General features: G+C 39.7%; 1 protein-coding gene across 1 annotated transcript; it reads left to right on the forward strand.

Moving 5' to 3' along the window:
- The first annotated feature begins 4,644 nt into the window (after positions 1-4,644).
- LURAP1L (leucine rich adaptor protein 1 like) lies at positions 4,645-27,367 on the forward strand. The gene is made up of 2 exons (XM_005155105.3): positions 4,645-5,216; positions 25,924-27,367. Exons 1-2 carry the CDS (start codon positions 5,013-5,015, stop codon positions 26,296-26,298), a joined length of 579 nt encoding a protein of 192 aa, XP_005155162.1. The 5' UTR covers positions 4,645-5,012; the 3' UTR covers positions 26,299-27,367.
- Positions 27,368-27,582: the final 215 nt, after the last annotated feature.

Here is a 27,582-nt window from a genome sequence, read left to right on the forward strand (position 1 = left end):
TAAGGGAAGGTCCTCTTCCAGCAATTACTTCTGTAAAGCTATTTACTTCAGTGAGACTGTGGGATTCTTCGAGGACCCAAATTACTAAAACCTCACTTCTTATGGTTTATTCATAAAAGCCCCCAGCTCCTTGGTGTAAGCAATGAAAAGAATATTTTTCTCCTCTTTATATACAGTATTGTCTTTGTCCATCACTTACAAAGAAGTATACTTTATTACTGGAAATAGTTTCCTTATCAAAAAGTCTATTTTATGACATGAAATATCCCCCACATTTTTTAAAACCCTTACTCATTCACAGTCTGATATGACATAACTCCTAGTTAAATATCAACCAAACTTTGCCGTACTGCAAGAATCTGTCTGACACCATCAACAGATTAAGGAAACAGAAAAATCGCATGGACCTAGGTACATACTAGCTACTTTCCGAGATATTTTTCCAGATTAATTTATATAAAAGGTAACTGGTGATTACAACATCTGAACACTCAGCTTAGTATAGCTAAGCATTTTATGTTGGACAAAGGATGAGATGTGTCTGATTGCCCACACATTTAAGTGGAAACATTGATCAGTCTCTGGTTTGGGCTATTATTACTGACATCAAGTCAAATTTTTCTTGGATTCCACTCTTTCCGAGGGGGAGCTTGACTATATATGTGTCCCATTTTGATCTGGCTTCAAGAAAATGCCTACATTGCAGAATTATCTTACAGCTACTTTTGACCTCTAACACATCTTGAAGACTTTATTTAATAAAAATTGAAAATAAATGTATTATAAAGAGATAGATTATTATCCAAATCAATGTTATAAATAACCTGAGCTGCTGTGTCTCATCCCTGAAGTGTAACATCCTTACAAACAAATTTACTTTTGTTTTGCTGTTCCATTCCATTTTTTGAATTCTAGCAGTCCTCAATAAGAACCACATGTTACAGAAAGCAAAAGAAAACAAAAACTGAAAATAAGCCTCTTCCTTCTCAAGCTGCCCGTTGTCCTGTTTAATGAGAACATCCTCAGATGTCCTCTGATCTCCCATTTGATTAGCCTCAGCAATCAGTCAAGAGCTAAATCTGAAAAGAACTACCATTAAAATAAGGATCTTAACTTACAGGCTGAACAGTAATTACATGGCTAAACTACATACCTGAAGCTCATAAAATTGACAGTGTCATCTTTGGAAAATAAAGGTGTGTTGCATGATGGCACTATAGTTTTGTTTACAGTATTCACAGCTCTCTGGGCAAAGACAGTACCATGTTCCTGTCCCCATAGCTTTCAGGCATCAAGCAAAACTACATATCAGAGTCATTTTAGGATCACCAGTTTACTTTCAAAATGTTTAGCAAAACATCCACTCTCCCAAATTCTTATGTAAAATGATTTTACCTAAGGCAAGTCTAAGGCAATGCTCAGTAGAGTCATGTAAAGAAACCTTTATTAGTTGACTCTTATAGACAGCAGGAGATGCAGATGAGATGGTGTGACAACACTGAGCCTATCCAACAAGAGGCTGAATAGCCTCATTTCTTGTCAACACCAGCATCCACACTTTGCTGGACTCATCTGCCAAGTCTTCCAGCTACAGAAAGAATGAAGTGGTTGATAGGAGAAGTTAACAAAGCATACAAAGCATTAAAATCACTGAATTATATCTATCTGGTATCTTGACAAAACAAACAAACAAACAAACAAAACCCACAAAAAAAATCCCCCCACAACAGCAACAACAACAAAAAAGCCCTAGCAAAGAGTGATCTAAATGTCCTTATTTAGCAATTCAAAGTAAGAGATTCAAAAAGCCCTGAATCTCACCCGAAGAGTGAACAGCATAGAGCAGAACTGAATAGGAGGACCAGGGAGGACTACAGAGATGCTGTTTGCCACTGCAGAGAGAAAATTTGGGTGGCTAAAGCTCAATTAGAGTTCAAGCTGTGAAGGACAGTATGGTAAAGGACAACAAAAATGCCTTTTTAAAATATGTTAACAGGAAAGGGAGGATCAGAGATAACATCGGTCTTTTAGTTGATGAGCTCAGTCACCTCACAAATAGGGATGTAGACAAAGCAGAGACATGTAATGTTTTTTTTACCTCTGTCTTTAACACCAGTGATAGGCCCTGGACCCCCAAAGCCCTGTGTTGGAAGACTGTGACTGGGGGAATGATAAAGTTTCAGTCCATCCTGAACTTATTCAATACCTGCTGCTCCAGCTGGATGTGAAAAAACCTATGAGGCCCAGTGAGATTCATCCTACGATACTGAAAGAGCTGGCTGGTGTAATGAGGGGAGGGAGCTGTCTCCATTATTTTTCAACAGTCTTGGGAGATGGAGAGGTCCCAGTCACCTGGAAACATGGCAAATATTATCCCAGTTTTCAAGGGTAAGAAGAGAGACCCTGGTAATTACAGGCCTATCAAGTCTCATTTCAGTAACTGGTAAAATTATAGAGAAGGTTATTCTGGGAGTTATTGAAAGTCACTTGAGAGACAACACAAGCATTGGTCACAGCCACTACAGGTCTGTGAAGGGAAAGTCCTGCTTAAGTAACATAATTTCCTTTTATGACAAGGTTACCCATCTAGTTGACAAGGGGAGGCAGTGGATGTGGGGTTTCTTTGATTTTAGAAAAGCTTTTGGTATTGTCTTACAATGTCTTTCTGGATGATATATCCATTGTACAGCTAGACAGGTCCATAATATGCTAGGTCAGCAACTGGTTGACTGGTAGCGCTCAAAGAGTTACAGTAAATGGTGTAAGATGTATTTGAAGAGAAACCTATGTCCTTGAAAAGCAAATTAGTCTACCAAATCTGGTAACCCTGAAGATTTAACAGAGTTGCTTTCACACAGGCGTATTTTTTTAATCTTTGTAATTCAAGAGTAAATCCATTGACTTGCATGTTGTTATACAAATGAAAAAGCCTGTGGGAGGTGAGAATAAGATCATCAGATAGTAAAGCATGAACTCATGAATGCATATCGATATGGTACATTATATAGTTAACTTTCTGAATGTTATTCATCTGGAACAACAGAAAAAACTTATTTTCATTATTTTCAGAGTAGGGTTTGGGAAACTTTTTATCAATAGAATCACTTTTTCAAAATTAACATTAAAATTTTAATTACTTCTTCTTACCTTTTTTGCTTTTAAAAGCCTGATAACTCAGGTAACCTGAAATCATTAAAAAAAGTAATCTTTCAGATCTTGTTTTTCAAAAGTCTCTTGAAAATGTATGTTTTAATACAGTTGGATTACGACCTTTTTTTATAAGGTGCTTCTTGTGTAACAAATAATCCTCCTTTTGTAGTTTAATATTGTAGCAACCGTAATATAAATTTAAAACTTTTACTTAAAAAGAAGTTATTTGTTCACATATTAAGAGCTTCAACTTGCTAATTTACAGAATGGAACAAATCAAAATTAATTTGATGTTATAAAAGCTGTATGAAAGCTGTTCTCCAAATATCCATAGATTAAAATAGAACATATGACTCATTGGGATACGACACATTGGGGTGGTGGCAGTAAGAAGGATTCTGATTTTGTGTGTGTGGCTGCTTTTGTCTTGCTTTTCTTATAGGAATATTTGGGATTTTTTTTTTTATCATCTAAACTAAACAGTCATGGAATATATGAGAGACAATAAATGTCTTTACATATATCACAAGCAAAGGATTCTAACATGGTTTCATTATATTGATAAAGTAAGGGTCCTGGCCTAAAATCAATGCAGCTATAAGATTATCACACATATCTGTGGCATTTTTGCTTGACTGTACTAAACCCTTGCAAAGTTCTCTGATCAATAACTATTTCATAGAGAGTATCCGATTTGCTGTAACAATACTTTGTTCTCCCAAGCTCACCACACCACTTTTTGTGATTGTAGTCATTACAAAACAGCTGGCACCCAAACAGAGTGGCTGGCATCACTCTCTCAACCCCTTCACACGCATCAACTGCAGCTTCACAGCTGGGGCTATTCATACCCGAAGTTTCACGCGTTGAAGACTTTTCAGCACAGTGATGTTTATACAGCAACTCCTGGGGCCAAGGAGCAACAGGGAGCTTCCAACGCTGCTATCTTCATGCCTCAATGTCAGAATTACAGCAACTGGCTCAGCCTCAAGCTTTCTTTTTTAAAGAGGAGGAAGGGAGTACAAAAAATTACAAGGCAGGGAGGAGGGGGAATCAGCCTGCCTGCAATAAAATCTGACAAGTGCAAATAACATCCATACTGTATGTACACTCCCATCCCAGTCAGAAAGGGATCTAAGGTCACAGAGCTCTGGAGACGTCTTTTCGTTTATTTTCTCTTTTCTTTCTTTTTTCTTTTCCTTTTTTCTTCTTTTCCTCCTTTTTTTATTGTTTTCCTCTTCCATATTTTCTTTGTTCTCTTTCCTTTTTCTTCTCCTCTCCTCCCTACCTTCTCTTTTCCTCTCTGTCCGCTTTTCTCTTCTTCCCTCTCTTCTCTTTTTCTCCTCCCGCTCTTCTCTCCCATTTCCCGAAGGAACACGCTGTTAGCGAGCCTTGCCCGGAAGTTCCCGGGCGGGGGCCGCACTCACCGCCATGCGGGGGCGCCCCGCCGCCGAGTCGCGCCTCTTATCTATACATTACGGTAGGAGGGCCGCCGCGCCTCTTCCACCTGCCACCGGCCTTTAAAGTCGAGGCTGGCCGGGCGGTGCTATGACTCGGGTCTTGGTGCTGGGACGCTCTGAGGTCCCGCGGCCGGAGGGCTGCTGCGCCTCCTTTTCTTTTAGGGGGACTTTTTCTCCGTCGCCCTCACTTGCCTGCTCTTGAATTTCCACCCTGTGGTAAAGGGCCGGTGCGAGCGAGGGCTGACTGGCCCAGGAGGTCCCCATGCCTGCGGCGGGTCACCTGCGCGGCTCTGCCGCCGGCCCCGGGGCGGTTGTGGATTACCGCGCCTCCGCGCCCATGCCACGGCCAGGCGGCAGCGGGTAGTGCCGGCGCCGCGGCCGCGGGCCCCTCCGGGGCAAGCCATGGAGCCCGGCTCCCCGCTAGACCTGCGCGACGTCGAACAAAAGCTGGGGCGCAAAGTTCCCGAGAGCCTGGCGCGGCTGCTGCGCGGGGAGGAGCTCCCGGGACGCCCCGCCGCTGCCGCCGCGGTCCCTGGGCCCCGGCGCCGCCGCGCCGCCGCCTTGGCCCGGCTGGAGACAAAACTTCACCTCCTGAGGCAGGAGATGGTGAGTAGCCGGGAGCCGGCCGATGGGCCCTGCCGCAGCGCTTGGGGCGATTGCAGCCTTCCCGCCCCGCCGCCTCCCTACCGGCGGCACCGGCGCGCCGCCGGCAGCCCTCCCGGCGGGGTCGGCCGGTGACGGAGGCGGCTTTCCGCCCGCCCTGTGAGCCGGCTCCGGCGCAGGGAGGTGGTGCTGCCCGGCCCCGGGGAGCAGCCTCCGCCTCGCACCGGGGCGGTGCGGCGATGTGCAGCCGGGGTGGCAGGAGGGAGGCAGCACCCTGGGTGCTGCCCGGAGGGAGCGGTGGACTGCTTGGTGGACGGCGTGCAGTTTGTCTGTGACTCGCTGCTGGCTTCTGTTCCTCTGACAGCTCTCTGGAAGTACCGAAAGCTTCTTTGCCAATAAACAAACAGCGCTCTCATCTCTCTGTTGTAGCCTTTCTGCATCCCACCTGTTCCTTACGGGAGACTACTACCCAAACAGACACTAGATGTTTTCAGGCTGAAAATTTGTCCTGGTATTAAGTGACACAATGTCTGGACAGAGATGTTCAGAGGCTTATTTAGTTCTAAACAGGCTGCAGAAGATGCACACTAATTCTTGAACAACCATTTCTAATTTGGCTGGCAGGGTTTTTGGAGGGGGGTTTCCGCGGTCCGTTTTTGTTTGGGGTTTTTTTTTGTTTGTTTGTTTGGTTTGTTTTGTTTTTGCCAGGGGTCTGTGATGGGACTGTGCTGTATTTAGTTCAGAACTTACGACTTGTTTACTGACTTAACCCAGGAGCTTCTGCTTGGTATGTCACCATCTCCATAAACTTTTTTTTTCATGATGATGTAAAATGATGATTCTGGCTCTATTCTTTTAATGCAGGAAAAAAAAAACCAACCCAACCCTCTGCAATCAAGTGAGCAAGAACTAGTGAGCACTCATGAGATATGATTCTTATAATGCATAGTACTTGAGGTGTGTGAGCATAGTTGGCTTCCGTTTTTACTAGAGTGTAATTGTTAGGTGAGGTCTCAAAAGACTTTTTTTAGTAGCATTTCTTTCCCTAGCTCTTGCCACTAAGCTTATTCGAAAATAGTATGGAATTTGATCTTGCTTGGAATGAGGATTTTGCTGGCAATATATTGAGATGACTTTATGCAGCTATCTTGGAACTTGGCTGTTTACAGCAAACAAAGCAATCTCATCCTGTGTGAACAAGCATAATGCCATACCATCAGTTGCTGTGCAGCCTCACACATAAATAAGCAAAAGGTGGGTTAGTAAGAGTTTTTAAAGAATAAGCTTGCTAGGGGAAAAGGGGAATAAGGAAAGGGTATTCTGAGAGTTAACAGCCAAGCTAATGATGTTAATCTGGAGAGATAATTTATAAATCACACTTGCTGTTGTATAGCTTCATATGGTTTAAGAGATTATCGCAAATCAAACTATCAATGTATTTTATTTTAATGATCGCTATGGATTTCAGTTTTAACACTAAGTTCGATATTGTCAGCATAGGTAATTTTTGTTTCTTAATTTTAAGCCTGCACAAGGGGTGTAGAGTGACCTGCAGGTCGCATGTCATATAAAAGTATTAGGGATGTTGGACTGAAAAGGAAACAAATAAGGTAGACAGAGTTCTCGGCATGACGGTTTAGACGTGTCATGACAGCTAGGCTTGTTAATGGAGGAGAGGAAAAGTGACTTGCCCTCATCACCTTTTCCTTTTGAGTTGTTCTCTTTACCTACTTCATACTTGTAAGTTTCATGCCACAGTCTTCAGTTTGCCTCTTCTTTCCCCTGCCACAAAGTTTACCTTTTCCCTGAACATGACTATGTTTTAGTCCCAACATCCTTGACCACTCCGGTTCCTTGTCATTTTGTCAGTCAAACTGACTTTAACATCTGAACTCATTGCTCATGCTAAGTAAGGGGAGTTCTGCTACATACCTCTTCCTGTTCAATTTCTAGGCCGTGTATGTCCATGCTCTCAGCCAGTTTATGTTAATCCAGAGCATGAAAATGAACTACCTTGCATCTGCTCTCTTTAGTGATCAAAGAAACTGGTTACTTAAGGATTTTCCATTATCTTTAAGGACTCTTCATGTTCTTAGTCTGTCACCTTCACCTATGCCATTTTTTTTGACATTGTACAGATGTTATCAATTTAAGAACAGTATCAGGTAAAAATCATACTGTTTCTTCCTGTGTTTCTTTATTTTTTTTCTTCTCCTGCACATCATTCCTAAAACAGACAAAATTTCTATATATCTTCTTGTTTCACATCTCTGTAGCATATTATTCTTTGTCTTTACTTAAAGGTCCAAAAGGCCTTAAGCATGTTGAAAAGTAGTTTATAGCTGCTGGAGTTGTAAACAAATGCAAAGGGAAAATACTAAAAATTAAGAAAAAAAAAATGTCATCAAGCTATCTTTTTCTAGTTGTGCTGTGATGGCAGTTTCTGAGGTGTACTCACTGCACTTTGGATAAGCACATCTGCGCTTTTTTTGCTTGCTTGCTTCTAAGTGTTTACAGAACAAGGTCATTCAGGCTCTTTTTATCTAAGACTCTGATCCAGTCATATGTAAAATACTCAAGGCTGGTTACTGTGGTGACACCTTGATCTTTGACTCTGAAAGGTCTTGTCTCATTGTCTTGTATGTGTGTTTTTGTTAATGAAGATATTTTGAACAGTTTTTTGAGGGTTTGTTTTTTTTTAAACTTGGCCTTATACAAATTGTGCAATTACACAGCTTGGCTTCTGTCCTTTCCCACAGCTATTGTCACAAGGACTGTGCCTGTGCTGATGAGTTTCAACTAAATCTGACAGAGCAGTTTTATAGACACTGCCTTAGTGTGCTTTGACTTATCATTATGCTTAAATAGTGGCGATCCCAAAGTTCTTGGCTGTATTAAGGATGTATTTTACTGTTAACTATGTTTTCTGTCACTTTACAGCTCATAGCTACTATAAAATACCTCTGAGTTCCTTCATCATCACATTGTTTGTCGTCTGACAGTAAAGAACAAGTGAAATGCACCTGAACCTATTCATAAACCTTGGAAGTAGACACAAAGCTTTAGCTTAGGCAACATGTAATCCTTCCAGTGACTAGAGTAAGTTCAAATGTACAGGATTTAAAGCAGGTAGAAGTTTTTGTTTATTTAAAATTGGAGGGCCGTCTCCTTTCCTGTCAATGCACACTTTGTCCTTCCAAATAAATCAATCTTCTGTTCTTCCACCCATCTTATTTATGAGAAGCTAGTACATATCTCGGTTCAGAACAAAGTAGCATTATCTTTTGAACTGGATACTTAGGAGGAAGAGAAGAGGTGGTGTAAACTTTGAGAACTCTCAGTAAGTTGCCATGTGTTTGGGCTGGAAGAGGATGAATGATATGGTGGAAGTGATTACCTCTCCTGTGTCATCTGCTGCAGGGGATTGTTGAGAGATAAGGGTGTTACCATGCCAATATTTGACTTGGAAATGATGGTTTTGACTGTGAGTTAAAGCACCTGGGATTGCTGGTGGGTGTGTGTGGCCATGGGTCTTGCATCTTGCATCTTCAGATCCTTTTGCTGTTCCCAGTGTATGGTTCTTTTCCCATTAAGCCCGATATTTTAAGCCTGATTTTGCTGGTAGTCATTTGAATCACACATGAGGCACCACAGAGTATCTTTCTTGAAATGTGTACCTGCTTGGCCAGGCCTCCTTTCCCTTCTTTACCTTGTTTTCCCCACCAAGGCCATGATAGAGACTGTAGTATTAAATCCTGCAAACTTTTGAGGCATAAGGCCATGAAGTAAGAGGGACAAAACACTGAGCTCAGGTCATCCTAGGATGTGGTGAGTACTTCATACTAGCCAGTATGCCCTTGATTCAGTATGGAATTTGCCTCAACAGTAATGTAAAACTCTTTGCTCCTGTGGGACTTTAGGTAGAATCTTCCATAGGGGGATTAAGAGTAACCTTTTATAACTGCAGTCTTACTCCTGTTGTGTCATGCTGCTGAGGTCACCACTCAGTATGTATGACTTCAACAGCTACACACTGCAGTAAATAATCAGTGAGGTTTGCTTTGCAGGCCAAAACGATACTGCTTTAAAAGCCTCATTTCTCCCTCACAAGTTCTAGGGTTACTCAAAGGGAGATTTTCCTTAACACATGAAAAATGTTTGTGAGTTTGCTTTTTTTCATTTTTGTTCAAAAGTTTCCCAAATCAACTTTCTATTGCCTTTTCTAAAGCTAAAAAAGCTAAATCAAGTGTAGTCTGTGTTATGTGCAGTAAAAAAAAAAAATCAGCATGCGTTGCATAAAACTACTACAGGCAGAAAAGGTAAACTGTGTAGTGGAATTGAAGGGTGAATGGCAGTGCTGGGACTGTAGGTGAGAGTCCTTCCAGTGAACACTATTAAGGATCAAATATTCATGAGTTTGAAGGCCAAACTAGATATTCCAAGTGTAGCAGTTTTTAGGGTGAAGCAATAAAAAAAATATAAACAATCTTATTGCCAAGAGGCTGAGTGTGTCTGATTCAGGCTAGAGCTGTTTGGGGTAGAGACTTATTCCTATGCTCTCTCATTAGCTGAGTTTTCTTCTCCTTTGTTCTCCTAGTTCTATTTTAGTATAACAATTTTTAAAAGGCTAATTAGCATGGAGTCCTGACAAAATGAAGCAGAAGTAAAAGTACTTTTTACTGATTGGAATTAAGGCAAATATGATCTTTGTGATGCCAGTCCTTTGCTTTTTTTTGTTACATGCCCTTAGCATGTAAATGAAGGCCCAAGCTGGAAGGCAGAGCTGCTGCAACTCTACCAGCTTTTAAAAGTTTGGACAACTTCAGATTTGCTTAGATTTGTTAGATCCACAGTTGTGTTGGGTTTGCCTTTATTAGTTTCTTTACAGGGCCTTCTTAAAAAAGTCAACAACTGTGATGTGAAATACCTCTAACGCATGCTGTAGGTACAAGCTGCTAAATTCAGTGTTTTGTATGATAACATCAATTGACTTAACTGAAGCCAAGATCTAGTTCAGTGTGTCTAGTCAGCAACACAAAGCCGTGTATCAGACGCTGGTTTTCTATTAGATTGAAATTTTCACTTAAAAACTTGATTGAAGATAAAATCTTAAATATAAAATTACTAGTGGCTAAGCCTCAGGCCTACATAGGAGAGTTTGATTGAGCTTAGTTTCCTAGCAAGCAGTTATTCAGTGAATTACTAAATGGGTCTTTTCTTAGAAGTAGAAAGGCAGCATACAGAAATAAAAGCGCACTTACTTCTCCAAGTCCTCCTGAAAGTTCACTAAAAAAGGAGGTAATCTTGGATCTTGCTAACGAGTTCTCTCTTTCCTACCCTCTGATTTTCATTATGTAGTAGAAGAGTTTGTAATTTTTACATATAATGCAGGTTGGGCAGTGATATCAAAATACTTGGGTTCAAAGGGATTTGTAAATTGAACCTTAGGGAAAAAGATCAAGTCTAGCAAGAAAAAATCGCAACCCAGTTATAGTACCAGAACTTTGCCAAGTTTTCCATCTTTCAGACCATCTTTGGAAGGACAAGGTGAGCAAGATTATTTAAGTTAATGCATATTTAAATGTATCTTTTGACTGGCAAATCTCATCCAGTGCCTGACAAAAGGATTCAAATTGTGGAACATCTTTATGTTGTTGTACTCAGTCAGTGCTCATGGCTGTTCTCATTCAGCTATAGCAGGTATTGAAGGGTTTAAGTCCCTGGGAAGTACAGGTCAATATGCTTACATTATTAGCTACTGCTGGGCCAAAAGTCTGTGAAATGTTGCTGATCCCTTACATAGCACCATCAACGTGAGATACAAGTGCTCATGTATGCATCATCACAGCAGTGTCAGAGATATTCTGAGTTTCCCAGTTAGGGTGCTCATGTATAGTGAGACACTTGCCAGCCCTCATTTCAAAGAGTAAATATTATACTTTGATGTTGTTTCTTTCCTGATTACTTTGTTTCAAGGGAAGAGAAAGCTTTTCATCTTTGATGGTGCTTTTTAAAGCCTGATTGCTGACAATTTTTTATGAAAAGGCATAAAGACTAAACCGCTTCTTCACAGACCGCTACAGTTAAGTGACTTATAATAGCTTTTAACAAATAGATTAGAAACTTTCTGATTAAATGAGTAGAACAGCATGATTTTCATAGGATAGCCCAGGCTGGAAGGGATTGCTAAAGATCATCTGATTCAGCCTTTCAGGGAAACGGGAGCCTGAATGGGGTTATCACGCACCCTGTCTGTTTGCATCTTGAAAACCTTCAGTGATGGGGACTCCACCATGTCCCTGTGGAGGTTGTTCTAGACATTGATTGTCCTCACTTTAAAAAAATTTCTTACCTCAGGATGAAACCTCAAGATGAAACAATAGGAAGTGTACCTATTGCCCCTTTTCTTTTCCACGTAGCTCCCTGTGAAGATAAGAGTATCTGTCCTCTTTGTAGCAGTCCCCTAAGTTGTGAAATGCCATGGTGAAGTTTCACCCAAGACTTTTCCAGGGAGAAAAGACCTAAGTTCTGTAGTCTTTCCTCATAAAGCAGGTTCTCCAGCACTTTGATCATCATAATTTCGTGTTGATACTTCGTTTTCTGTGGATACTTACGGCTAACAATAATTAAAAATTACCTTGTGTTGCGTAACAGAAAAAAATAAATGAACAATACCAAATATGTGTATTGAGGAAGAGATAATGGCCAACCAGTGCCTTTCTACTCTGCAGCACTCTGCCCCCCCCCCCCCAGTGAATAATTAAAGGAAAATAATACTTTCGCAGTTAATGTTTGAAGGTTACAAGATCTTTTGTCTGTTCGCTGCCTTCAAGCTCAAACCCCAGTAAACTTTCCACAATGGACATGTTTATTTCCTGCATATTTCATTTCTGTCTGTGCCCTGGAAGAGAGGCTGGATACAAGAATCTGGAGCAAGTGAGGATGGAGTTACAGGAGTAAAAAGAAGACCTGAGCGGTTGAAAAGTAACTGGAATTTAATTAAATTGAGTATAATTTCTCTCAGTTTTTCATCTGCATTTATAACCATGTAAATCAGGCATCCTAAATGTAAGTAGTGTCAAAAGAGAGTTATCAGATTACCATTTTTAAAGGTAAGGAGCTCTGAACAGAAAATTACGGGCAATCTCATAATAAAAGGGGAACTTTTGTTATGAAGGCAGACTTGTAATCTTTGTTCTCCAGCCATCACTCTTATATGTGGAGCTGCTAGTTATGAGCATTTACTGGTGGTGCAGTACTTTTTGCCTTCAGGCCACTGTGTTGAATTTCGGCTTCAATCACCCACTTACCCTTATTGGTGTGGAATGGGAAGTGGCATCTAGTAGGGCAACTGGACCCTGCGGTGGCATCAGCGGGTCATTTAGTTTCTGAATTTGAGAAGTCTGTAACTATTTTGATAGCAATAGTAAGACCATCTCAGATCAGAGGTGTGCCACACACAGTCTGTAACTGTCTGTGTAGCTATTTTTTAAATCTTACTGAAACACGGGTAACAGGCAGTGTTCGAAACTTCAGCCTGGTTTTTTGTGAATGCAAACCTCCTGTACTGGAGATGGATAGGAAAGCAGTGACTTTACACACTGTGATGATGCAGAAGTAGCTTGACTAAATACGGTTCTCAATAGCTGAAACAAAAATTGCTGTTTTCAGGCTTGTCAAAAAGGTATTGCATTATGTACAATGGTGAAGAAACTGTTAATGGCAGCTGTTAAAAGCAGCTGAAGAAGGAGGCAGGAGAAAACTGAACTCGAAATGAAGTGTGAGGGTGTCCATCAGCACAGACATTCTGAAGAGCAGGATTACTCAGTTTGGGCTGATTAGTTTACTGAACAGATAGGTAAAACAAAACAAACCCATTCCACCCCAAAAAGAAAAAAAAAAGAAAATACCCACCCTCTGTAAGACTTACATACGTCTTATATATCTGTTACAAACTTGCTGATTAAATCAGCCAAACAGCATGTTTTTCATAGAATAGCCCAGGTTGGAAGGGCTCTCAAAAGATCATCTGGTTCAGCCTTTCAGGAAAATGAGAGGCTGGATGTTCTTGTTAGAAAACATCCAGGTCACTTCAGCTGTTCTGTCATGCTGTCCTATGGTCTTGTACATACTGTAGTTGTCTTCAAACACAGTTTTGAAATATCCTTGTCAGTGGATAGAATCACAGAATGATTTGGGTTGAAAGGGATCTTAAAGATCATCTAGATACAACACCCCTGCCATGGGCAGGGACGCTGTTTTTTTTGCTTAAAGCCTTGTCACAGCTTGTAATATGCTTTCTCTTTGTCATCAGTCATTTACAGCTTAGGTGTCAGTGGGTGTCTTACCATGTCTGTCTTTGTCTCTGGTGAGAGCTAGGTTCTGTCCAGAGTGACCAGTGGTCACATAAAGGGCTCAGGTTCTGGACAGCTGTTCAGCTATGTACCTGAGCAATTTTGCAACCATCAAGAAATGCTTGACTGTGTTACGGAAGGGTTCATGACAACCATCTGGAAGGACTCCTAGTCTGAAGGATGACCAAAGTAAGTGACCAAAATACATCCAGAGGGTCTGTAAGCCACCTTGTGTTACAGCTTTGAAAAGTATAAACAACACAGCTCAAGCATTTTCGAATCTACAGCATATTTGGTCAGTTATTTTAGAAATGTCCTGTGTTGTGTTCCAGTGCTGTGGATGAGCATGTGTAATAAAATGTGTCTGAGGATTCTCCCCTTGAAGCTGCACCAAAGAAGGTGTCCCTCTTTCCATAAGAGGAGATAAGGAAAGGACACTAAGGGGTATATGTAAGTCAGATGTTAAAGTTTGCAGCCTCCCCCAGAGCTTACATGAACATGGAGATGTCCAATACTGGCACAACTATGCAACCCTAGGTTTGGCAATCTAATCCTTCTCTTCCCTTTGAACTAATCTGGCATTTCTTAATACTTACGTTTCGTCAGGGGAATGGTATGGCACATTTGTTAATTAGCAGGAAACACAAGCTAGCTAAGCTGCTAGGAGAAGTTATGTGAATGTTTCATTTGCTGTGCTATAAAATAAACTTCTCAATACTGTAAGGCCCTGCTGAGTGCAATGCCAGGTGAAGCTAAAGCATTTAGTGCCTGTAAATCAGTGTTAAATTGCTATTTGACTACTGGGAATTTCAGATTTTATAAACACTCTACTGGCTTAATTTGTAATTTTGTTTACTGTTACTAGATATCAGCTGCATTCATGACTAAAATGCTTCCAGAAGGACAGTCATTTTACTGCATTTTCTGTAGGAAGGCATAGTTTAAAGAAAGCTTCTATTTGAAATGGTTGTACTGCTTTTTGTAACTCATGTGGTTATGGAACATAGCAGGTATTGGACGTGACTCTCTTTATACTGTTTTTTGAAAAGATTTTTTTTAGTCTACAAAGCTTGAGATTCCAACTTTGACCCTTCAAATAATTATAAATGATTAGGAAAAACATTGCTGACAACAAGAAGGAAACTGTGAAGCGTTTCAGTGTAAGAAGGATCTTCATAGTTTTGTCACTTCAGAAAACTAGTGAAGTGAGTATCTAGTGTCCTTCCTGGGATAAGACTAACAAGTTTGGAAGCATGCCTGGAGAAGGGCTGTTCCAGCCACGTTGCAAGCCTGAATTTGTTCCGCAAGTTTGGCTGCTAATACAGACCATTTTCTCTGTTGGGCAAAGCCAAATGATGTGTGTTGAGAATAAAGTACATAATGATAAAATAGTGTCAATGTAGTGTTTTTATGTAGTTTGGTACTGAAGAAACCATTCCATGGTCAGGAAGGTTTTCTGACTAACAGTATTTGGGTGGGTCTAAAAAATATTACAAGGTGGAGAAGTCATTCAAGTTTTACAATGTCTCTGATCTAGACTATTGTTCTAGTCTTCTCAAAACTATACATTTATGAGGAGTGAGCACAGAGTCAGAGTGATAGTTTTTAGATTACTTTTCCTGATCTGATGCATTTTACCTTCACAGGATCGCCTCAGCAATTGTCACAGTTAATGAGCTGTCCAAGTGTTGTGGGAGAATTGTGCCATACACTGAAATATTTCAAGTCTCAAGTGGTGGCCTGTGGCAGGTTCTTGTGGTTATAGGATTTGTAGGAGGAAACTAAATGCTGCAACAGTAGAGGAGAAAGCCTCCTTGCAAGAAAAGAGCAGTACCACAAACATGTCAGAGCAACAGTAATTTTCTTCAACTTCAGTTGCCCATGGAATTTGCATACTCCTTTGTTAACTCGTAGCACTAGCTGCTGTGACTGGAGCAATGGAGTGGAGGCACAGCTGTTGTTTTCCCCATAGGCAGATGAGGTAGCTCACAGTGACCATTCTGAATTCAATTCATAGAGCTGGTATGGCAAAAGCAGGCTAGAATTTCAAGAAAGTTCAGATTTGTCCCCAGTAGTAACATTGTCATTTCTTAGTTCTCACTTAATGGAACAAGTTGTTTTGGTTGGGTTTTTTTTTTTTTGTTTGTTTGTGTGTTTGTTTTCCTTTTAAAAATAATAATGAGGCAAGGAACACTGTTGTCTCAGTAAAAACATTTTCAAACTGGATCTTCTTTGACTTTTTAGTTCTAGGCTTTTAAACATACTCCCACAGTGCCAGTATTAAAACCTATTAATTTTTAAAAGGATGAGCAGGTCTGGCATGCTCATTAGTCAAGCCTAATTCATAAATTAACAGATACGTTTTCTGGGTTTTTTACATGGTATTCTGAAGAGCAAGTTTTGGTCAAGAGAAGCATTAAGTAAGGCAGAGAGTAAAATCCAGTGAAAAAAACAAAATATTGCTGTTGAGCCCCAGTGCTGCCTCATGTTGGTGGGGAAGACACAGTTCTGTGCTGTGGCTGGTGTCCAGAGCAGATTAGAGTGATGCTGTGATCATCCATTCACGGTAACACTTTTTGACACCCACAGCCGATTGTTACCACTGAATATTGACTCAATGTTTGCAGTGGTATTATCTTGTCTGTCAACATATGTGAGTCCCTGCTATGGATTTTTCTGCACATTTTCACCTCTGTCATGCTAGATACATTTCTAAGGTCAGATGCTGCTTTTATTACAGCAGTATGAGATACTTGGAAACATGCAGTAAAAAATTCCCATTGTATTAGAACCTTTTTGCTCTTCTCAAACCCCAGCATTTCCTCACTGCTCCCTCTCAAGTTCCTTCAAATAAGCTCTAAAATAATCAGGACCCTTTTATAAACCTTCCTTTTATATTCATTCATACTCCTGAGGCAGGATGTTTCTGACTCTGAATTCTATGGTGCATCCACATTTAAAAAGCTGATTTAGCATTTTTTATTTGGGCAGGAAGTGATGAAATAGGGACTTAACTAACTAACTGTATTTTTTTCCTGCTGCTTGCTGTCTGATGTATAGCATGTTTCTCTCCAATAATGACTGTCATATTTACTTTGTAAGCATTTAAAATGTCGTTTTTACAGTAAAAATGGCCACAAAATTAAAATAAAACAAACAAAAGATATTTCCCCTATGAGAATTTTTTGTTACAAAAATACAAGAGACCTCAAATAGTGTGATCTTAAAAAAAAACACAAACTGAAACCCCACAACTGTACTCTACTGAGTGAATGATTCATCCAAGTCATTGAGATTTTACTAGATATTAATGCAAACAGCAAGGTGACCACAGATATGCCAAAGAAAAGGGTCATCCATATTTTAGAGAGGTGGGAAAAGGCCTTGAGACCCACTATTTTGTTATGGAGATAATGTAATTAAATAATTGCACAATTTGGTGGTATGCATTTTCCTGGTAAGTCTGAAGGGGATCAATTAGTATGTATAAAATTTATGTATCAAAATAGGGTGTTGTAAGATAAATGTAAATCACCAATACTGTAATTTCCTATACCAGAAGATAACCACACTGGCATAATATTTTGCTCATAGACTTGCACGAAATTTCCTTGAGACCTATTCATTAATGTATTTACACTCATTGCTTACTGAGCTAACTTGTTTCCTTATAAAGTAGCTTTGCCTCCTGATTATGTGGGTGGTGGCTCAGATCAAACCTGCCCACTTCCTTGCTTTAGCTAATGGTAAGGTCTGCTTACAGCAGAATCCTTTTCTTGCCGATATGAAATCACACTTTCTTCTTTTTCCCAATTAGAAAACACTGTTCACAAAGTTATGTTGCTGCCAAATTGTACAGAAGGACCTGTAGAAATATTTCTTGTAAGGATTTGGTGCAGGATTGTGCTGGAACTGCAGCAGGTTGAAACAAAGTCATGAGTAGGCTAGAGGTTTTTAAACTAGCAAGGTCAAGGGACCCATTATGTTTTTCCTCTCATTATTTTTTTTTCTGGAAGGCATGCTAGGGCCCATGAAAAACAACAAGGTGCTTGGTGACAGCCAGCATGGCTTTACTAAGGGGAAATCCTGCCTGACCAATTTGGTGGCCTTCTATGATGCGGCTACGGAACTGATGGACAGGGGTAGAGCAGTTGATGTCATCTACATGGACTTGTGCAAAGCGTTAAACACTGCCCCACACGACATCCTGGTTTCTAAATTGGAGAGACATCAATTTGATAGGTGGACCACTCGGTGGATAAGAACTGGCTGGATGGCCACACGCAAAGAATTGTGGTCAATGGCTCAGTGTCCGTCTGGAGACCAGTAACAAGTGGTGTCCCTCAGGGGTCAGTGTTGGGACCGGTCTTGTTTAACATCTTTGTCGCTGACATGGACAGTGGGATTGAGTGCACCCTCAGCAAGTTTGCTGATGACACCAAGCTGTGTGGTTCAGTTGATACGCTTAGAGGGAAGGAATGCCATTCAGAGGGACCTTGGCATGCTTGTGAGATGGGCTGATGTCAATCTCATGAAGTTTAACCATGACAAGTGCAAGGTCCTACATGTGGGTCGGAGCAATCCCAGGCATAGCTACAGGTTGGGCAGGGAAGAGATTCAGAGCAGCCCTGCGGAGAAGGGCTCGGAGGTGTTGGTCGATGAGAAAATGAACATGAGCCAGCTTCAGTGTGCACTCACAGCCCAGAAAGCCAACCGTATCCTGATCTGCATCAAAAGGAGCATGACCAGCAGGTCAAAGGAGGTGATCTTGCCCCTCTACTCTGCTCTTGTGAGACCTCACTTGGAGTACTGTGTGCAGTTCTGGTGTCCTCAGCATAAAAAGGACATGGAACTGTTGGAACAAGTGCAGAGAAGGGCCACAAGGATGATCAGGGGACTGGAGCACCTCCTGTATGAAGACTGGCTGAGAAAGTTGGGGCTGTTCAGGCTGGAGAAGAGAAGGCTGCGTGGAGACCTCATAGCAGCCTTCCAGTATCTGAAGGGGGCCTACAGGGATGCTGGTGAGGGACTCTTCATTAGGGACTGTAGTGATAGGACAAGGGGTAATGGGTTGAAACTTGAACAGCAGAGGTTTAGATTGGATATAAGGAAGAAATTCTTTCCTGTTTGGGTGGTGAGGTACTGGAATGGGTTGCCCAGGGAGGTAGTGAATGCTCCATCCCTGGCAGTGTTCAAGACCAGGTTGGATGAAGCCTTGGGTGATATGGTTTAGTGTGGGGTGTCCCTGAGGGGGTTGGAACTTGATAATCTTAAGGTCCTTTCCAACCCTAACTATACTGTGATTTTAAGGGTGCAGACAGAAGCTGAGGACTTAGTGACTGCTCAATTTCTGAACAGCTGGGACTTCAGTGATTGTAATGAATGCTGCCTAGAAATCTCCAGTGAGGATTTTAACAGTTTTGGAGCCTTCAGGAGAAGCAAGAATATAAATAATATATTTTGTAAAAGAAGGCAAGCAATCAAGATAACCTCTGTAACCTGCTACAATGTTTTTGTTGCTACTCATCATGGAAGTACAGCTGAGCAAGGTCAGTGTGACGTGGACAACCTGTAGAAATAACCTGTATCCGCAAACTGCAACTGTAAATAAACCATAGCTCAAAAAAATTAGCTTTTATATCTTTAGCTTTTGTATGTACTCCCTTGTCTGAAAATTGCCACGAGCCTAGAAAACATAAGGAAAGAAATGGGAAAATGTTCCAGCAAGTATTCCAAAATGTCCCATAAGTCCATGCAGAAAGAAACCAGATACATAGGAACCCCTGTTGTTCTATATGTATACCACTGTTGACTGAAATTTAGTTTACCTGTATCATCAAATGAGGTAACCCACAGTGAGACAGACATGGCATAATGACAAACACTGGAGCACCTATTTCAAGTCACTGACAGTTTCATCTCTGCCAGACTTTAGTCACCACCTCCCCAGTTTATGCATATGAAGAAATTGAGCAAGTGAGAGACCTCACATATAGCGTCAAGTTGATTGGGTGAGATTAAATTATTGTCGTGCCTGTATTAAACCGAACTAGTTGACTTTGCAGTGAGGTGGACATGGAGCATTCCACAAGCTGTTCAGATCCAGCTGTGCATAGAAGATCCCTTCCAGCACAGGTGGGAAACCTGTGCTCTTACACTCTGCAGCATGAAAGCTCCTTGGCATTTTGGCAGGTGATGCTGAAGATTAAATTCAAATTCACAAGTCAGTCTAGGTATTCTGCTTTTTCATCTTGATCCTGAAATAACATTACCCAAAGTGGCTTAATTACATGAAGAAAACAGTGCAACTATCCTCAATCAGTGGGGCAATTTTGAAGTAGGCTTGAAGAGGTTTAACATGATGCATATGTGCTAATTAAAGTACTATGAACCTCATGCACAGCCTATTAATAATTCTGTGTGTTTAAGGGGCACACATTGTTCTTCATCTGTCATTTGTGGTTATATTTTAGACATGTTAAATAGAAGATAATGCATTTATTTTACTCACTGGTGCTAAAAAGCTGTTTTAATGGTATTCTGAGCTTCCTAACCTTCAAGTGGCATGCTTCATGCTTTATGGTGGTTGCTTAATAAACAAAACCTGTGTGTGTGAGCACACTCATCCCTGTTGTAAACATGGTAGCTCAGTGACTCCAATTAAATAATGCTTGCGAAATATTCTGAATTTTGGATTTTTAATACATTAATTATGGTCTTTTTAGCATGTTATGTATATTCTGCTACAGAATTTTTTATGAGGTTTTATTGATGATTTTTATATCCTTTTATATCTGCTTACAAATTTGTATCTTCATTAAGACTCAAATAATTCATTATTGCCAACCAATGTTTATTTGATTTTTCATACTCTCACCTTTCTCCTTGGGAACTAATTTTTTCAGTTACTTTAAAAATTATTACTTGGTGTTTGTAATAGCAAAAGTAACGCCAGGAGAAAGTAGCATGAGGTTAGCTTTTGTAAAGAAAGAGACTTCTCAAAATCCAAAAAAAAATATTATTTAGACACTGATTGTTAGAGGAGTTTGGTTGATTGGTTAGTTGGTTTTATTACATCTCAAGTAAATTCCTGGAATTCATTACTCCATGGAAAACTGAGGTAATCTGCCTTTAATAAAACAAAGAGTAAGTAGGTATAACTAAATAACCATAAATGTGTTCATCCTGAATGACACAGGAAATAAATTAAATTGGGAAAGTGGAAAGCTGTCTCTGACACAGCCTACAAAACAGCAGTAACATTAATATTCCTAAAGCGTAGTAATCACAAACATCTCTCTGGCTGATGATGATGATGAGGGAATGTTTCTACTGGGTTGAAATTCTGTAAAATGGGCAGTAGAGCTGTCCGATGTCCATTTCATCTAACTGTTCATGTGGTAATTCTCTCTGCAATACTGCTCATGCGCTGAACCTCTGAGTGTCTTTCGGTGTGGTACCATATTTTGCTACTGTTTCCATCCAACTTCCCATGTATTGTGGAATATCCATCAAAAATAATGCTGCTTTAGAAACACGGATCCCGCAGTTGCCAACCCTAAATCAGTGTCTTGAGTCCCGCTTAAGATCCTGTGCAGAGCAGAACTTCTGAGCTGAGTGACTAAAATAGTACCCTGAATCCATTAACTTATGAGTTTAAGATTTTATATCTTGTAGAGACTTATCTCTCTGTGCTCTGGCTAAAAGATCTGTCTTGAAGGAAATGCCTTATTATTCAGGCTCAATAATTTCCTTTCCTTTTACTAGTGGGCTCTTTACAGCACACAACTTCAAAGTGCTATGGAAAAAAAAATGAAATTAATATATTTTAAATAAACCTAGGAGTATCTTTTCCTCAGACCACATTTTAGGGTTATCAGTAAAATCCTCGCAGACTTCTTGTAGTTAAAATAAGCAGCAGCAGTGTGTGACCCCAGGAATCTAAAAGAAAGCAATCTGCACAAAGGCAGTAGAGTTGCAGATATCTTTGACAGATTAAAATGGTATATTGAACAGAATATTTAGCTTTGTCATTTTTGAAGGGGAAGGGGACCTTCTGTGTTTGGAGCTGACTGGAAGCCAAGAATAAAAGTGACCAGGCTAGGGGCAGCTAATGCACTATTTTGAGTGACTGCCAGGAAGTGATAATTGTCTTTTTTAACAGCCCAGGTCACTAAGAGTTTTATTCTAAAAGCAGTATCCTGGTCAAGTCCTTTTTGAAAAACACTCTTTATATTAAAAAAAAAACATGAATATCTGTATATATCTGTGTATACATGTATGTATACAGGTGTCCATATGTTTGTATATATAAAAATTCTCTTGAATAAATTATTACTGTGTTGCAGAAGTAATTATGGAAGACCATAGGCTAGTTGTGTAAGGAAGAAATATCTTGTTAGAACAACCAGTATGAGAGGGAGGGAGGCACAGAGAGGTGTTCAAGCCAGTTACCTGTTACATATCTGATGACCTGGTGTGTCTGAATGCTAATCTCTTCTGTCCACCTGTGCTGCCAGACTGCATCAATTGAAAGATGCTGTTGCTTTAATTTAATTCTTTTCTCTTGCCATGAATAGCTGATGTTAAGCATTTATGATCCTTCCTGGGGACCTGTGCTAGTGTGAATGTACAAACTAAGCAAAAAGATAAAAGCTCACCTGTAACCAGAATTGCTTTTTCACTCTTGTCACAGTTTGTTTCCTCTGTAAATCTCAAGTTTGTGCTGATGACTGATACATTGCTCACGTACACCTTCCCTCTGGTGGTGCGGTGCTCTACCTTTAACTCAAAAAGCAGCTTCATTCAGAACAGAAACTGTTCTGAAATACCTGTATTAGCTCTGATACATTCTGTTTAGATTATTTCTGGAATGCACTTGTTCCTGTGCATAAGGAATCAATCTGTCAAACATCATGAGATTTAATTGTGATTAATCTCTTTAGTTGAACCATCTTGGAATATTACTTCGTTACTCCAACAGTTACATGAGTTGCAGCTACATCAGTGTGTATGAACCAGTGTGATTGTTTGTCTGGGCTAAAGCAGATAAGAGGCAAGAAATGTCGCAGTGACATGTATGTGTTATCAAGCAGATGATAAAGTAATCCCTGTTAAAGAAAGATGATACCTGATGGACTACTTTTTAATGTTTACTTTAGGAAAATCTTAATATGTGAGACTTGGGACAACATGGTAGCTTGGAGGAGGAGAGCTCAAGTACACAGGAATGCAAAATTTACTCCCTACAAGTCTGTTCCACAGACATGTTGAAGCTGTGGGTGCATTTAGAACAAGAACTGAATAAATGCTTCCTGTGAATGGAATCTGAAATATATGAGATGTCTATTTTATCTAAAAGGGGCTGTTTCATTAGAAGGGTATTGGTGCTAGCTCTTTTAAACATTTCCTTAATCAGCCTTTTGGGCAATTTGCTGTCTCTGAGCTTGCATAAACAAGTTGCTGACGTCTGTAGTTGCATTTGAGTAGTTTGGTAATTTACTGCTTTCATGCCCATCTAGTTGCTGAGCAAATAGTTTGTAGTGATTTATGGATAGTAGTAGAGGAACTGGCTTGAGCAAGAGGGCTACAAAATGGTCAATCTGTTTTCAGAACCTCATATCTGAAACAATGACAGATGTACAGTATTGTTAAAACTGAATGGTAAAGCTGTTCTGCACAGTACCTGCTTGGCTATGTTAAATCCTGTGATACTAGGTTGAAGATAATTCAGAACTCATTCTGGGGACTGGGGAAGGAGACTGGGAATGCGTATGTCCGTTTGTTGCTAGAAAAGTTTGAAATATGCCAAACCTAACTGTTCTATAATTCTATGACACTGTGTTAGTGATGTTAACCCTGGACGGTAACTAAACACCCAATGCCTATTCACTCATTTCCCTCTTCCTTCCAGTGGGATAGGGGAAAGACCGGGAAGAAGAAAAGTGATAAAAACTTATGGGTTGTAATAAAGGCAGTTTAAAAAGTGAAGGAAATAAAGAAAAAACAAACAAACAAAATAAATAAATAAATAAATAAATAATAAAAAAACCAAACCCAAACAAGTGATGCACAGTCAGTCACTATCTCCCACCAACAGACTGATGTCCAGCCAGCCCCCAAGCAATGTTTGCATTAGAAAGACCAAGCACACAGATTTTATTGCTGAACATGACATTATATGGCAGGGAATATCCCTTTGGAAAGGACAAAGATGTGGCAGTAGACCAGAACAGACCAAATATCTTTCCCAACCCCAGCCTATTAGATGAGGGTACAGAGTGAAAAACAGCAAAGGCCGTGATGCTGTGCCGTCACTATTCAGCATCAGATGAAACTGGTATGCTATCAACGCTGTTTTAATCACAGATACAGAACATAGCACCATACTGGCTGCTATGAAGCATCCCAGCTAGAACCAGTATAATATTCTGCAGTATCTAACAGAATAAAAATACATAAAAATAGCTTTTTGAACAACTGTGCTGTGTCAGTGTAATTTAGGATATTGAGAAAATGGTATTTGTGTATGGAAAGTACCATGTCCAAATTGTATTCTTGGCAAAACAGGATACAGTCTTTGCTTCCTGAGAATAATGATTCCATCCCAGTCCATTGTTTATGAACAATACTGGTGCTGTATTTCTGTGTAACAGTTATGGACTTGGAGAATAGCATAAAATGCCTGTTATCTGGCATCACAGATCTTAATTGTTTTCTTCCTTATTTCTCAATTGACTGAAGATATTCAAATATGTGATATACCATATTGTCTTTTTTGAATTAATAATCTAAAAGGTAAGATGTTAGTGCCCTATGGAAGAAAAGCATGCAGTGTATGTGTATATATTAGATATAATGGCACACATTTTTGTAAAGAAGTACACTCAAATTACATATAAAAGAAAGTATTTTCTAAATGCTTAAGTATAAAAAGTGACATGTCTGCATCAAGTATGCTTGATTTGTACAATCAAAAGATGTAAGAACATGGATAAAATATGACACAAATTACATGCCAGACATAGTATCCCTGTGAGTTAATCTGAAATGGCTGGCATCTTTTTTCCAGTGGTTTTAAGCACATATGCCCTATGCTGACACTGTGGCGGAAGTTTATCTAGGTAAATGTCTTACTGTGGAAGTGATGAGACTGGAAGTGTGTTGTGATGTCAAACACTCAGTGGTCCTGAGGTGCTGTTGGAAAGGCCACAAACCAGCATCTTCTCACAGTATGAGTGGAAGTAGCTTCTGGCTCTCCAAACTTGGTCTAACCCAGAAACTTCCTCAGTTTTTCAGACTGAATTTTCAGTATTTTCTCTTGTGTGATGAATAGGAGGTCACACAGATTTTTGTTGACTTGTGATAGGCTGTGATAGCATCACAGCTTGTGATGTTTCAGATGAAAAGGAAAAAAACATGAAATAAACCCCTTGGGGATCACCTTTATGTGTCATCTCACTGTGGAAATTTGATTTAAAAAGTAGTTTATAAAGTGTCTGTTAAGGAAAACATGCAGTCAGTTAACTTCACTGTATCTGTGAAATGCAGCACTGTAATATTGCATTGTGCTTTATAATTAACATTTCTGTGTGTGCATCAGCATGACAACTAAGTTGGAATGTAAAACTTTGTTCTTAATGTGTATTTTTTATTTAGGTTTGAGATTTTTTTGCAAATTGTTGCTTTTATTGTTAATCTGTAATAAGTGGTTGATGGTGAACTCATCACCTTCAGCTAATGGGTTTAAATAATTTCAAATGTACAGTTTCAGTAAGTTCAGTATTTCAACTCTCAGACATTTATACAGCAGTTTCCAACCTAAACTGAGTGGTAGTATGAATAAAAAGTTGCAAGGCCACAAATCTTTTTCCAAATTATGCACATCTGAAAATTTTAGATTGCCCAAATAGGCATAAAATAAGGGTAGTTTAGGGTGAATGCTCAGCTGCCTGGATCTGCTGGGTAGCCTAGTGTAGCTGTAAATGGAAATGGGGTTTGTCTTACTCCTCTGAACAGTAAAAAGCTATCCCTGAGAGTTGTCATAGCAGATGTGTTTCTTATATAAATGGCATTGTACTGGTGTGTGTACAAGTCTTGTCATTGACTAGTGTTCATGTTAATGGACTGCTTGTGTAGTCTGATCAGATTCCCACTTCAGCTTCATTGGAAGTATAGCATTGGTATAGCAATAGTTTTACCTTTTTTTTTTTTTTTACTCTTTGAATGTATTTGTCCTAGATGTGAAAGTTGCATTTCTTGTGTGTTTTTTCAACACATTCATTGCCTCCAGCTTACTGCTTAGAGTTTGATTTTCAAGAAAATGAGTAACTTTTTAAATCACTTTTGCCTTGTAGGTTAATCTCCGAGCCACTGATGTGAAGCTTATGCGCCAGCTGCTCATCATCAATGAAAGTATTGAATCAATCAAGTGGATTATTGAAGAGAAGACCATTGCCAGCAGAGGTAGCAGTTTGAGTGGCAGCCTGTGCAGTTTGCTGGAAAGTCAGGAGACATCCCTTCACGGCAGCTGTAGCAGTTTACAAGACTGTAGTGATGAACTGGATGGAATATCAGTGGGGAGTTATTTGGACACCTTAGTGGATGACATCCCAGGTCACAACACTCCTTCAGATATAGACAAGTTCAGTGATTCTTCTATTATGGAAGACTCGCAGCCTCTGCATAAGCATCCCAAAATTGATTCTGACGAGTACTACTGTTTCGGTTAATGAGAATACGTTTAGAGGGACACAAATGCACTTGTACTTACCCTTTTTCTTTGCTGCTATTTTATTTTGTGTGCAAACCTCCCGAACTTCTTTTGGAAGTAAAACATAATATGATACTTCACTTCCACTTCATAACTTGTCTATTGCTTCTAATACATTTTCTCCTTGGTGGGTTGGGCTTTCCTCCCCCTTTTGTTTTTCTTAATTTATTGTTGCAATTTTTCATTTTTATTTTTTTTACAATGCTATATTTACAGGTCTTTGTAAGTGGTGAAGGTAAAGCTTTATCTTTAAAATGAGACATCAGGGAAGGAGATCAACAATTTTGTATTTGTTGGCAATAAAATATCTTCTAACAAATATATGTCGTGGTAAATTTTCTTGACTACCGGGTTTGGCCTTTCCAGTGACACTTGTTCTTATTGAGCCTTAAATCTGAATCTTGAAAATACCTCTGCAGAATATATTTTCCTTTTGTAATGAATGATATTTGATTCTGTTAAGCTGTCTTTGGTTGGAATACAAAGTATGCTAAACTTTTCTGTCTGAAGTTTCTTTCTTCTTGAATATTCTCATCTTTCTTGATTTACGGTTTTAAGTTTTGGGCTTCATTGGTGTCTTGCAGGGATGCATTCCAATACTGGAAGCTCTGCAGAAGAGTGTATTTCAGTTTTGTGCTTCACACCTTTCATTTTAATTGAACCCGCTGTTTTATAGGTGCAGTCTATATCTGTAAGAAAAAAAAAAAAAAGAAAGAGGCATCCTGCATTAAAAATATCCAGTTCTAATAGTTTGGATACTGAAACTGGTCAGCAAAGTTATTTAAAAAATGTAATATAAAGTCTTAGTTAGAATTTTTACTTTGAAGTTTTGTGGGATATAGAGGTCTCCTGTGAAACATCTTACAGGAGGCAATATGCTGGAAGTCATGTCCTGTTCTGCTTTTGTATGCACACCGTCCTCCTTAACAAGGTTACTTTGGTTTTGCCAAATATTATTGCTAAGAGAAAGAGTTGCCCTGCTGTCTTTTTGTTTCCTGTTTTACAAATAAAAATTTGCTTTAACCTTTTCATGCCTACTGGTACAGTTGAGAGCTGCATCAAGTCATGCATATTGGAAGCAGAAAAACAGGAACAAAGTGGTGTGGAAATTCCTTAGCTTCTCTGGCCCATGTTTTTGTGCAGAGGATTAGGAGGCAGATTTTTCTTTTAATTGCTTCAGAATTGAAAAGAAACAAGTTTTTATCCTTCTACAGTAAATAAAAAATGAGAGTAAAAGAAATAG

This window comes from Melopsittacus undulatus, chromosome Z, assembly GCF_012275295.1.
Source record: "Melopsittacus undulatus isolate bMelUnd1 chromosome Z, bMelUnd1.mat.Z, whole genome shotgun sequence".
NCBI lineage: Eukaryota > Metazoa > Chordata > Aves > Psittaciformes > Psittaculidae > Melopsittacus > Melopsittacus undulatus.